Source organism: Patiria miniata, unplaced genomic scaffold, assembly GCF_015706575.1.
Source record: "Patiria miniata isolate m_02_andy unplaced genomic scaffold, ASM1570657v1 HiC_scaffold_22, whole genome shotgun sequence".
NCBI classification, from domain to species: Eukaryota; Metazoa; Echinodermata; class Asteroidea; order Valvatida; family Asterinidae; genus Patiria; species Patiria miniata.
In genome coordinates, this window is record NW_024037061.1 from 4,843,710 (window position 1) to 4,858,230 (window position 14,521).

At 41.6% G+C, this 14,521-nt stretch overlaps 1 protein-coding gene across 1 annotated transcript; it reads left to right on the plus strand.

Annotated features, from left to right (window-relative positions):
• The first annotated feature begins 2,568 nt into the window (after nucleotides 1-2,568).
• On the plus strand, nucleotides 2,569-10,662 carry LOC119730159 (octopamine receptor-like). Its single transcript, XM_038202940.1, has 2 exons — nucleotides 2,569-2,971; nucleotides 9,108-10,662. The coding sequence occupies exon 2, from the start codon at nucleotides 9,133-9,135 to the stop codon at nucleotides 10,399-10,401; it is 1,269 nt and encodes a 422-aa protein (XP_038058868.1). The 5' UTR covers nucleotides 2,569-2,971; nucleotides 9,108-9,132; the 3' UTR covers nucleotides 10,402-10,662.
• The last annotated feature ends 3,859 nt before the right edge of the window (nucleotides 10,663-14,521 follow it).

A 14,521-nucleotide genomic window follows, 5' to 3' on the forward strand; every position in this document is an offset into this window, starting at 1 on the left:
TCAGAACAACTGTCAGAGAAACTTGGCAGAATTTAGTAAATGCATTGCGACGATAGGAGCCAAAATGTACACCGAGGGGGGTTGCGGCCCCGCCCCCTCCTTGCTGTTTGCAAGGCTCTTAAATGATTTAGTCTGCATAAAACGAACTCTTATGTTATATTTGCATGTTCCATAAGTGCAAAGGCATCAATAAAAATGGTTTGATTTTCCCTTTTTAAATATGAAATACAGTTTCAATCAGATTTGTTTGTCGGCATTCTAGTGCACGCTTTCATGTGCATGTACTTTTCAATTAACAGTTAACATATAGGCCTACCTTTGTTGGATATGGACATTTAAATTGTGACGAAGGTATGCCCTATTTTTATAAGCTTTTCATAAGACAACTGCAAAGGAAACTTGGCGGATTTAACAAATGCCTTGCCACGATAGGAGCCAAAAATACGTACATGGTGGGGGTTGAGGCCCCGCCCCTCCGCACTTTTACCGTCGCTCTTAAGGTAATTACTCTGACCTGAAACCACTCTTGAGTTATGTTGTTATATGCCATGAATGTTCAGGCATCAATACAAACTAGTTTCATATTGTCTTCTTCCGTTTTGTTGTAACGGTATCAGCAAAAAGAAAAAGGAGGAGTGACGGCCACGCCCACCCCCTGCGTATTTCGGATCGTTCTAAATTAGTCTCATCTAAAATCATTCTTAAGTTATATTTCCATAATCTATAAGTTCCGAGCTATCAAATGATACTGGTTTACTTCTTGTTCTAAAAATTTGATTAAATGTAAAATTGGCCCCATTTGGCATGGCGCCAATGGGCCTTTTAGTCTGATCTGGATTTGTTATCGAAATTTTGAATAAACACTATCCAGCTCTCCGTTTAATATGGTCCGCAATGGAAAGAAATCACATCCAGTATAGATTGTTTGCATATCTACAGAAGCCCGTTCGTGCCAGATTTTAAAAGTGAAAAAAAAATATATATGTTTGCGAAATAACCCAATAGTATTGCAAAATAACGCAATACCGTTGCAAAATAACGCAATACTATTGCGAAATAACGCAATAGTATTGCGAAATAATGCAATACTATTGCAAAATAACGCCATACTATTGCAAAATAACGCAATACTAGTGCGAAATAACGCAATACTATTGCGAAATAACGCAATAAATGTATTGCAAAACAACGCGCCTGTCGTGTATACAAACTTCACCCCGGATGTTCAGTTTGGCCTTTCAGTATTTGTCCATTTTGATGAAATGTTCGTGAAGTTCCTGTCCGTCATTGCGTTTTTGCTCCATTGTGCTCTTGTCGTTGCCATAATAGTTGCCATAATAGACATTTCTGGGGCATTTTTGCACGGGGGGGGGGGGGGGGGAAACCAGTTTTAAGGGCTTCATTATCTTTTCAACCCCCCCCCCTCCCATTGAATCATGTGCGTTCTGATTTTTGTTTTAAAACACAACCGACTCAAAATGGCCACAAAGCAAAAACTCATGCTGACAAAAGAGATCTGAATGATTCCCTCGCACCTACAAATACTGCGTTTGACCCATGCACTTGAAGGAAACAAACTTAAGAATCTTAATAATCACTTGAATTTAATGGTGCATCCACAGTGCATTCGTATTGTAACAATGCAGGGGAAATTGTACTGATATAATGATACGTTTTGAGGAACGGTTGTTTGGGTTGGGGGAGGGATGCATCAATAATACGCTCAATATTCCACAACGCTGAAGAAAACTAATACATTTCAACGAATAATAATTACATAAGAATGATTTTCAAACTTTAAAATGTTTTCCCCGCAATATTAACCCCCTCCCAAAATACATAACCGGTCCATTCAATTTCAACTTTAATAAAGGGATGCCTTGCGTCAAGAATCACTAAAGCTGTATACTGATATAAATTAGAAAAGTGTGTTGGTTTTTATAAAGAACCGAACGAATTTTTAAAAGTTTTGTGAAAGAACTGTAGTTTTAAGTCTCCATTTGTTCTTAAAGCTAAAACGTGACGCAGCAAAAAGTTCGCCCATACGATCCGAATATATTTGATGCACAAAATCGTCGTTGAATTTCAAGTTTTCTGAAAGCAACGAATATTAATTATCAACTCATTTAAAATGAAATTAATAATACATAAGTTAATTAAACCTATATTATGTACTTGGAAATACTCGGGCGCTATCCGATTGTCGACGAAACGACTTCGGCAAACTTCAGAAATTTTCGGAAAAAGGAGGAATTCCTCCCGTTTTAGTCACGTGACGTAAATTGTAATACAATGTATTACCGGAGGCTTCCGGACCTAAGATTCATCTGGAATAGTCAGAATCTTTTGGAATGGGAACCAGACTATGGGAATCTGAGATAAACAAAACTTAACGTACATAATTCCATTTGGTTGTCTAAGGGGCGTGGCTAACTCGCAAACGGCGATAGGTCAATAGGCCGACTCGTGCGCACTTCGCACGTGCACGCAGAGCTTACACTTGTCCAAAAGCTCACTACAAGTATCAACATGTGTGAACACTTCAGGATTGGTTGATTGAGTCCCACAAGTTATTAGAGGTTAAAACTGCCATATGCTCGAAAATGAGCTTGAAAAAAAGTAATTATGCAGGAGGTGTGAAAGTATATAAGCTCAAGCAATGAAAGGAAACAATCCAACTTCGCAGCATCACCTGCCTGTTCCCATGCGGTACGAGCTCGAAGCGATTTTCATCATCAGTCGCAGTTGCTAGTTCTGCCGAGGGTTTTGCACCGACAACTACGCTAGGTCGCAGCGGCTGAGATTGAGAAGATAGACCGCACCAATTTTTGTTTTCATCTCATGTGCCACCGCTCTTCGGTGTGTAACGGCTTAACGTGAGATATCGCCAGATGACTGCACTCGGTCCAGCTTGCCACGGCTGATAGTTGACGCTGCTCACATTGCTGTTTTTAATTACTGCAACCGAATCGTAAGTACATGAAGTAAATGTCAATTTGTTATCTCCATTATCCACCTTAGACTACCTACCTGTACAACTGACTTGGTTTCGGCCGGTCACAACACACACTCGGTGAAGGGATACGTTTTCATAGGCACGATGCTCAGCCATCGGCAGTGATGGCTTGATCCCATTCAGAGACGCCTTTCCTATAGATAGGCTTGTGAATGAAATATGTGCGTAACAACAACACATTGAATTATTCGATGGTGTGACATTCTGTGGTTTATTTCTTCAATTGAGACATATTAAAGGGGTCTCAAAATTGACCGTAGCCAAGTTTACCCAGGCAGTGGGGTGGAAGAGGTGGTGGCTCTGAAAGAGCCGTTTGTGTGAGATGGAGACCGGAGGTGGTTTAGCGGTGCCGCTTGGCTGGTTGTTAATAATGCTTGGTAGACCGCTCACGTAGGAAATGGCTGAGCAGTTTACGGGCAGTGGCGATGCTTCCCTTGGTGAGGAGTTGGCCCTTGACTTGGTCGAGTGCTTCGAGGTGCTGTTCTTGGAAGAAGCGTTGATTTTCCTCTTAACGATTTGCCCAATCATGCTCAAATCTCCATCGGCTGTCCCAAGCTAGCCAACGGAAAGAATTAGCCAACCAAAATGAACAATTCATAACCAACCTCTCAAGCTATTACTCTCCCCTACCGTGAAAATAGCTTTAGGTAAAGGTTTAAACTTTGTTCCCACCCCGGCTGAACCAACCCGTCTGCCACTTATCTGAGAACGACAATACCTTTCACATCCTAATTTCACTCTTGGATGAACCAATCTCATCCAAATGAAGTTGTAAGTGTCATATATCAGATACATTTTGACGGAACATCTTCCTCCAAAGGAGTTCCTCATAACTCACTGACCGATACCAACGGATTCTTTTGAATCCAGCGGCTGATGAGTCCCCAAAGGGACGAAAATGCATTCCCGCTATTGCCCTCAGGTAAAACCCTGGATAAACTTGGCTACAGTCGCAACTTCCGTTGATTTCTCTTTCTAATTTCTACCCAATTTTAGAGACCCCTTTAATGGGTCTCCATTGAAGAAATAAGCCACACAATGTCACACCATCGAATAATTCAATGTGTTGTTCAGTCAGTCAGGGGCGGCGGAACCGGGGGGGGGGGGGGGGGCTGGGGGTTGCCCCCCCCCCCCAAAAAAAAAACAACCAACAATTTTCCCAAGTGCCCATTTTGCGGCCATAAATGTGCCCCCTCGAACAGTAAAGTGCCCCCTCAAGATACAACAAAAATGCCCTTAAAGTATATAACTACAACTTAAAAGTAACCATATCCCAATAATGGTATAGATATTTTTGATATAAACGAGGAATATGAAAACCAAGTCCCAAAACCCATTCAATACGGCCTGAAAATGGGCACATAATGCATATTTAGCATATTATAATCATTGGTTGTGAAGAGCACCCCCTATGTTGGAATATGGTAACCCCCCCCCCCCCCCCCACCACTATTTGATTTTACGGAGGCCAATTGTCCGGTGAAAAAAACGTTTCGACATTTTAACACTGGTTTGCAAGTGCCCCTTTTTGGTGATGCCCCCCCACCCCCCCAAGTTTCAAACCCGTTCCGCCGCCTCTGATTTCAGCTTTCCGGGGTTGTTCCCATCTCGAAGCAAAACCCACACACACACCCACCCACCCACCCACCCAGGTTTACGTTACATACCTTGTGTGGATGTTCCATTGCTTTCGTGTAGTTAAGAAAATTAAACCAGTGAAAAAACTCATTTTTCTCAAACTGTGAAAACTCTTTCAACCCAATTTTTTCTATGATTCCCTTTAGTTTTTCTTTTCATTCTGCCACAGATAAATCTAACCCAAAAATGCCTCTAAACCTGTTTTCCAGAAATGGGGAAACATTGTGTGGACGTTGTCAAGTTCACACAACGTCGCTGCTACCTGGTTTATGTTGACCTCTTGTTCGGAAGTCCACACAGCGTTTGTAATGCTTGTACACGCACCCACAGTCGTTTAATGCTATGCTTCCGAGGATCGGCTTGTGTTTTCCTTTGCTCCCTTATCTAAAACTTCCCCATAGACTAAGCGCGCAAACCAGCATTCGAGGACAATAGGCACCGTCGTTCGAGGATGAAAGGCCCCTTTGTGCTCCTTTTGTTGTCTGTCCCCGAGCGTAATATATACAATACAGGAACAAACCCACACACACAGGCGTAGAAGTGGGAACTTCCTTTGTTCTCGTGTACTAACATTTTGCAACGTCGCACGGTCGCACACTTCAAAAGGCTCTTATTTTAACCATAGTTAATTTCCTGGGCTGAAATTCAGACTTAATATCCCGTTTCTAAAACTCTTCCATTTCTAACCAGTTTCATTATTAGCCATTCAGTTTCCCGTGAGTTTTGCACATGTGGTCAAATTGGGGTTTCTTTTTCATTTTGGGTTCATTCAATTTCATTTTAAGGCAGCCAAGACTTTGCTCCGAATGTTGGTTTTCGTTTTTGGGTATCCTATTTCGTTTTGGTGCATACAAAGTAAATGATATGAGGGAAACAAGATTTAACGAAATAACTAATTGAAAGGGACTAAGATAATTTCTTTTCACTGTTGATCTTTTCCACTTCTTTAAACGTTCGAGCAAGGGACATCTTTACGTTGACGATTTCTTGAAATGCAAGACATCGGGGCATGAACATACGTTTGGAAATGGTTGTACATCGAAAACACTTCTCTTGCGTTTTTTCCTCCAAATGTTTTCTTCCTTATAGGCCTATCTGACCGAACACTTACCGTATTCAAAGAGCCCAGTAAGTTTTCAACGCAAACCTTTAAAATACATCTTTGTGTCACATTTAACCTTATTTGCAGGTTTATTTTTTTTTCAATTTTAAGGGTGATTTTGGTGCCTTTTCCGTTTCTAAAGTTTCATATTCATTAGAAAACCTGTGATGGTATTTTGGGCATGATTACATGGCTATCACAGCACAAAAAAAGTTGCTAGAATTTTGGATATTGTGCTATGATAAATTTCTGATTCTTTGATGTGTCAGTACATGGCAGTAACCCAATGAGCAACCCCTTCCCACAAAAAGTTTTCAGTGAGCAAATTTTGGATGAATCATTAGAAAAAGAAACCCCTAAACTGAACAATGTCTTCCTAAAATAACATCACAGTGACAGCGCGCTCATACGTAGTCCGGAAAAGCATGGAATATAATAATGTTAAAGAAGTGCACTTTTAAATAACATTACAGGGGCGGATCCAGTAATTTTCGCATGGGGGTGGGTTCATCAGCAAAAAAAATCTGAAAATGTACACAGGTTTTTTTTTTTTTCTCCGGACACTTTTTGGGTGGACCCTCCCCCCCTTGGATCCGCACCTGCATTAACCAAAACATGTTGTCAAATGTGTAGTTTTCTTACATGTTACGGTAGTAAAGAGAAGCACACAAATGAATTCCTGGGGGAAAAATCATTGCACATACCCTTAAATTAAGAAAGAAAGGCATCTACGGATTGAAGACATCAAATATGATTCACGCTAAGGAATACGGACACGTTTATGGACGGTTTAGGGACGAATGAAACTAAAAGGCGACGGAATGCTCGGATAGTGAAGTTGAATGATTCTTTTTGAGTAACGAATGCTGATCTGCGTGATCTCTCAATTTCAATCTATATCGAATGAGCCAGGCGGGAAATTGAATAAAAACTTGGTGAAATTGGCCGGGAAAACCTCGGTTTCCCGGCGAATTTCCGAATTTTTCTAATCATTTTCATTATCAGCCATTCAATTTCGCGTGAGTTTTGCACATGTGGTCCAATGGGGGTTTCTTTTTCATTTGGGGTTCATTCAATTTCATTTTAAGGCAGCCAAGATTTTGCTGTGAATCTTCTTTTTCGTTTTCGGACAGCCTATTTCGTTTTGGTGCATTCAAGACTTAAATTGTAGCAGTCTAAAATTAAGTCTTTGCAACCTTTTGACGGTTGACGCATTCAAATTAGCGAACATTTGTGCGTTTATAACGTTTAACCATGCTTTACGTTTCTTATTCGTTTATGGGCAATCGCTTTCATCGTTTGATCATTTAAATTAGTAAGATTTTTTTTATCGATATTTTTTTCCTATTTTTCTCCGAGGTTCATTCCCCCCCCAAAAAAAAAAAAATCATGATGACTGTTAAATTTACAATGTTACAAATCAACTGATATGAGGGAAACAAGATGTAACGAAATAATGAATTGAAAGGGACTAAGATAATTTCTTTTTCACTGTTGATCTTTTCTACTTGTTTAAACGTTTGATCAAAGGGCTTTTTTACATTGACGATTTCTTGACGTGCAAGACATCGGGACACGTAATATGTTTGGAAATGGTTGTACCGTTGGGAACACTTCTCGTGCGTTATTTTTCAAATGTTTTCTTGCGTATGTATGACTGAACACTTACCATATTCACAGAGCCTTTGCAAACTTTTCAATGCAAACCTTGAAAATACATCTTTGTGTCACATTTAACCGTATTTGCAAGTTTATTTTCCATTTTGAGGGGTGTTTTGGTGACTTCTCCGTTTTTATGCTGATGCAAAGTTTCATATTCATTAGAAAACCTGTGATGGCATTTCGAGCATGATTAATGTTAAACGGCTATTTCAGCGGAAAAGGTTGCTAGAGTTTTGGATATTTTGGGGTCATAAATTTCGTTTATGTGGTGATTATAATCAGTACATGGTAGTAAGCCATCCCATAACCATCCCTTTCCCACAAATGTTTTCAATTAGCAAATTTTGGATGAATAATTTGAAAGGAAAAACCTTAAACTGAACAGTGTCTTCCTGAAATGACATTTACAGTAACAGCGTTAGTCTGAAAAAACATGGAAACTTTTAAATGCTTAAAGAAGTTGCAATAAGATTAACCCAAAACGTGTTGTCAAATGTGTAGTTTTCTTACATTTCACAGAGTTGCACAAAAAGAATTCCTGAGAAAGATTCATTGCACATACCCTTTAAGAAAGAAAGTCAATCTACGGTTTGAAGTCATTACATATGATTTACGCTAAGGAATACATACGTATGAAGTCTTAAAAGATGTTTGACAAAATGTGAAACATGTTTGCCCATTAATGAAAACGAATGCCCGATCAACCCCTTACTTATGGTTTAGACGAAATTGAATGAACAACGCGATACTTTTACTATGAATGCATCTTTGATAGGGACGAGTGAAGCTAAAAGGCGATAGAATGCTCCGACAGTAAAATTGAATGATTCTTTTTGATTGTCGAATGCCCATCTGCATGATCTTTCAATTTCAATCTAAATCGAATGAGCCAGGCGTTAAATTGAACGAAAACTTGGTGAAATTGGCCGGGAAAACCAAGACAAGAACGAAGATGACTAGCTTTTACCTTATACTAATTCCCTTACGGATTCATAAACTTATGAATAGTTATAACAACAAAGTGTGCCCTCTAACGTCAAGATGTCTTGTCCCTCTCCCACACACACACACCCCCCCCCCCCCCCACCAGTCTATGTGTTAAATGTCTATAGTCCTTTCTTATTTGCATCCTAAACAGGGTACCCCCAAAAAATAATAATAATAATAATAATAAATAAATAAAAACACGGAACGGTGTACTTCCGCTACCCAGAGACTCTTACAACCTATACTAATGTATGGGAAATTCTGTTCAGAAATTCGTTCCAGAATTTTTTTGTTCTAGAGCCTACTTTGTAAAACAAAGTTGGTAGTCATTTTGTCCCGATGAATTACTAAACCGCGTGACTCAATTGGGTAGAGGGTTTAATTTTTGTCATGTAATAATACCCACATGAAAGATGTAGGCTTCACAAAATAGCTCTGCAGCAAAACCGACTGGACCAAATCGGGAGATCTTGGTATCATATTCTTCTAAAAAAAAATTCGCCATCCTTTGGTACAAGTGATTTGAGTTTGCCGGTCCGTTCAAGTTTTTTGAGCCACCCTCTCCTGGCAAATGTGACATAATCCTTTTCAATTGTGAAGGAGTACGGTATTACGAGTTGCCAGCAGAAAATTATATATTGGACCATAATTATAGAAAACAAATGTTTGTCATTAAAAAAAAATCAACTTTTCATTTTCCAGGTTGTAGCTTCTGCTCGACGGCAATATGTATCTGGATTCTGTGTGGTGGTTTCGGGTGACTCTGGAGGGCGCTGTCTTCTTGATCGGTGTCCCTGGCAACCTACTCATCATCCACGTGTACGCGTCCAAGAAGACAAAGGTCACACCTCACGTCTTCATCATCGGACTGGCCATTGCTGATTTCACGGTTTGTCTCTTGCGAATGATAACCCTGGTCCAACTTTTCCCGCCAATTGACACGTTCAGGGCGACCAGTCAATTCTTCTGCCGTGTGCCGCCCAGTATTGACGCTTGGCCGAAGTATACGTCCATACTTCTGACCACGACCGTGGCGGTTGACCGCTATCTGGCCATCTGCCGGCCGCATGGGCGTCGGATGACCGTGCGACGGGCCCGTCATGCCGTCTATGCCTGCTTCGCTGTGTCTGTGGTCGTCACGCTCTCGTATCTGTTCATGTACGGAGTTGCGCCACTTCACGAAGGCACCACGTCTTGTCAGTTCCTCGTTCCGCCTGCGGTAATCACTGCCAAGCTTATAATCCTCATGATTTCCTTTGTTGTCTCATGTGTGATCATCGTGGTGCTGTACGTCAAGATCTACCGGAAAGTCAACCGGATGGCTAAGGTGCGTCCAGGGAATACCGTTCACCGCGGCGCCTCGCATGCATCGTCCCGTGTATCTTACAACGATTCAACAGGCTGGGCAGAAGGCATCACACCCAACAGCCTAATAGCCGCCGCTTTCCGTAAAACCAATCCCGAAATTCAACAAGACAAATCTGTAGATGAGCTGAAAGCTCGAGTGATGCCTCATCAACCACAACCTGAACCGAGAACCTCTGCGTGGAACTCCGATCATCAGATGGAGGAGTTACCAATTCTGAAACCGCCTACCGAACCCACTGTACCCAGCATCAGTAGCACAATAACTCGTAATAACACTTCGCTTGCGAGCCCATCACCTCAAGCCACATATATAGCCACGGGGACCGCAAGCGACCAATCAAATGCCCCACAATTCCACAAGAAAACCACGCTGATGTTGCTTCTGTCTACCATAGTCTTCATCGTTACACTTCTACCATTGTGTATCGTAATGTTGACCTACTCATTTATCGTACCGCTGCTACACAACGAGGCATTTCGGTTTCTAATCAACGTGGCCACGCACCTGAACCTGGTCAACAACGCAGCCAACCCAGTCCTGTTTAGCTTCGTCAACCGCCGGTTTCGTGAAGACATGAAACGATCGCTTCGAAAACTATGCCGTGGGGGCTGCCGTTTTTGCGACTAGTCGCAGTATTCCCACTTCAAAAGGGTTTCAAAATCTCATGGCAATATCACTTATAAAACATGGGGAAAATGTTTTCCAGAAATGGAAGACTCCATTTCCCCAAAAAAGGAGGGGTGAATGGGTGGAGCCTAAATCTCCTGTTTTAGGCGACTGGTGGCGCTGTATTTGCCATTATTATGATACACTGGAAAGCTAATAGGCCTTTCTTTTGTTTGTAAACATTGGCGCCATTTTGTATGGGCTGCGGTAAGCGCATAATTTGAAGCCGTGGTTGGCAACATATTTTTCCAAAAAAGTCATCATAACCCCATCAACACAAAGTAAAAAGGCATGTGTAGGATTTATTTTGTAGCTTTGTTGAAAATGTTGTATTTTCAAGTATCAAATAAAATTGTAATGATCTGTAATAATTCTTCTTCATTTTTGCAGTGTTGGACCTTCCATAGTTTTGCAGGCCATGGTTGGCAAAAATGCAGTTTGCCAACCAAGTGCAGAAAGGTCTATACTATTGAACCGAACTCCACATGTTAGTGGTTGTACGGTATGTGTATATGAAATGGCTAATTTTTTTTTTGGAAATCTGTAACCTATGGACATGTTATGCACTTAAAAAAAAAAAAAATCACTTATACATGTATTTATTTCATATATAAAATATCTCGCTCCACAATTATTTTTCACTTTCATCCTTTTATTTAATTTGAACAAATGACGGTGAACTATTTTCTAACTTTATTTTATTATGAGTTATGCTCATATTATACTTACTAACATTAACCTTAAAGGGCCGGGTTATTTTGACCATCTCTCAGCCGGGGGGTGGGGGGGGGGGCGGATTCCCCACTAAGATCTCAGCCATCGAGTGACGAAACATTTTGAAACTCGGTACATGCATAGAGCAACTCTTCATGAACATACCCAAGTAATTTCATGACCAAAGGTCAAAGGTTTTGGAATTATGGGTAATTAATTATTCATATGTATAAACGGCAATTTTGGTCTGTGTACACAACGAAAATGTGAAAATTCAAAATTCAGAAAAAAAAATTCGCTGCGCGACAACCCCTGGTACGATTTTTATGTCTTTGGTGTCAAAACATATGCAAGGCTCGAGGCTAAAAAGTCGTAAAAGCTCGGGTCCCGAAAAAAAATATATATATATCGCGGAAAAATTTGAGGGGGCGGATTCCGCCCCGGTCCTTTTAGGGTTAATTTTAAAAAATCGTCATCGTTCAGTTCACACATTAATTCCTCTCCAAGGCTCAAGATGTTGAGGGAGAGACACTCATGCTCAGCGGTGCAGCGTGCGGCACAACCATTCATGCTTTGGACCGCAAACTCATCGATGACGTGCGCGGTGAGGCACTGCGACTGGCCCATCGCAGTTCCATCATTCGGTGCCGCTGAGCAGAATGCGAGGATCCTGACAGATGCGGCGATGTGTTCTGCATGCTCCTGGCGTTGCCTGAGAGACGAGTGGTCGAACGCAGACAGCTCTAACATCTTTTTTTCGCATGATTGGTCGTGCCACTTTGGCTGTTGATCACTTAGTTTAATTGAAGCATAGTTGCGTCTGGACTCACGTCACGCCATAATTCGCCATAATTCCAAACCATTTTGATATATAGTCATATATATATAGTCTCGATGGCCGAGATCTTGGGGGGGGGGGGAATCAGCCCCCCCCCCCCCCCTCAGCTGAGAGATGGTCAAAATAACCCGGCCCTTTTAGGGTTAAAACTGATTTTTGCAGAAAGGAGTCAAAAATTCCAAAATAGTTCCAGAAGTATTTCCACCACACTAAAGTCCCAATGTTATAGTCCCAATGACAAAACGGAACAGTGGAGAATACGCAATAACCCCACGATGGGAGGTTTGCAGCATGTGAATGATATCTCTTTGTGAGTTGTGTGGTTCTGAAAAAACCACTTGGTTTAACTCGACACTACCCCCTTCCTAGCAGCGGGTGCTGTCAAAGAAATGATAACCACAGAGTGATCTGAAAAAGAGTGCGGGAAAATTTTACATGAAAGCATAGACGGAATAAGACTGGAATGCAGATAGAAACGGTCCAATCTGGCATGCCAGATGTCACATAAGGACAACACATTGGCAGCGTTGGTGAGAGCCATGAAGATTTTGAGCTCATGTTCAGTGGGCGTGCACAAAATAGAGGGACACTCAGTGCAATTAAAATACCTCCGAGTTGCTGATAGCTTGCAGGGCATCTTTGTCATTTTGGGGAATCAGACAATTATACAAGTGGTAGATGTTTTTCAGCGCTTTTCATTAAGTTTGGTATAAAGGATATGCCCATGGAATATTGTATTGGAATCGACAATGTTAGCACTACGTGTTTTTTTTTTAGAGTGGTGACAGCTGCATTCTGCCGTCACTTAACTGGACATTTGTTATGTTCTTTATTGAATGGGAAATCAATATTTTAATATCGAAAATCGGGGTGGGTGGGTGGGTGGTGGGTATGTCAAGCAATTTCGAGAAAAAAAAAGAAATTTAAAAACATCGAAAATGTTGAATGGCCCCTAAGGTGGTAGGTTTCTGGAAGAAATACAATGTCGGGGTTTTACATAATTTTTAACATAAACTTGAAAAGAGGCGCTTCCGGTTACAGTGGAGCACCCTCCGGTATTTAATGTGGATGGGGTGGATTTCGCAGTGGTTTCAGTTGTTTGACAAGTCCCGGGACGTCAAAGGTGAATTTTCGGATGATCTGGGTCTTTTTTTTTTGGCTTTGACCTGGGCAAGAAAGTTTAATCACCTGTTTGTGTGAGAGGGGACCGTTAGTGGTGAAAATGGACTCGGGGAAGAAATCATCGTCGGTCTGTCTGTCTTCCCACAGCAAGGAGTCGGTGGCGGTGTTTGTTTCTGCTGCGATCGAGGCTTAGGAGGAGGGAACGGGTGTTTGGGTGTCGAGGGCTTGGGAAGGGGAGGGAGAGCCATCCGGTTCGAGGATTAAGTGTTATTTGGGTGTTTGTTTGGTGAAATTGTGGGCCAGTTTCACAAGTTTGGGAGGTGGAGGTGATGACGATTTGCTTTGGGTTGGTATTCCTTTGGCGATTATGTCAGAGAAGAGTCGTGACGGCCGAGGGGTGATCCCCAAACGGAAAGGTTCCCTGTATGTGGGTTTGGATGGGTAGTTGACTTGGAGGGATTAGTGGAGGGTTTTCAGAAGAGGTTTGGAGCGTGATTTGGGTGTTTCAGGGATAGATGTAGGTCCAGTTTCCTTACAGTTGGCTGGGTTGTCTTAGTAGGCAGTTTACCAGGGGGCGGGGCCGGGGCAGCGGATCGACACAGCTTTCACGGAGGCGGTTGACCCGATCACGACAGTGGACGCGGGTGTAGGACCGGCGGCCCCAGCAGAGGAAGCTGGCTCGGGTGGGACTGAGGGTTTTGTTTTTTTGGGTTGATATTTGGCGGTTATTGTGGACAAAGGTTACTGTTGAAGTCGATGCCCTAGCTGTTGGACGGCGCACAACGGCCTCTTTCGAACTCAAATAAATGGCGACGCGACCATTGGAAGTACGCAAAGCCGAGAGGACATTCTTTGCAGGTTGTTGTTTTGTGTAATGATCTATGGGCCTTATTCACATGTCGGCCATCTTTGCCGAGTTCCCTGAATGTTTTTCATTAATTGTTAACTGTTTGATGTGATGGCACAAGACTATTTATGCAGGCACAATGCAGCCTTATTTTACTGGCATTTTTTTAACATATTTATTTATTTATTTATTCCATTTCTTTACTCAGGGTATGCCCAAACAGTTTAAAACTGGTTTCCATTGGGCCCTGCATACAATAAATAATGACTACAAACATGTATAATTATACAATACATTACAAATACAATAAAATTCGATACAGTAAGAAACATCATTATTTGAATGATGCATAGGTGTTAAAGGGAATATACAACATTTGCAAACATCGAAAAATAAAACTACCAAGTTTTTGCGAAATACCTTAATAGGATGTTGGTAAATGACAGTCTAAAGCATCCTGTAAAATTATGGCACCTGGTATACTGTCATTTTCAAGAAAAGTGGTATTTTGTATCAATTTCCAACGCTGATCGGCCGATCAGCGTTGGAAACAACTGGCT

What these genes read in the sequence shown, in the direction of transcription:
- LOC119730159 (XM_038202940.1), top strand. Translation starts at nt 9,133, where the DNA reads ATGTATCTGGATTCTGTGTGGTGGTTTCGGGTGACTCTGGAGGGCGCT.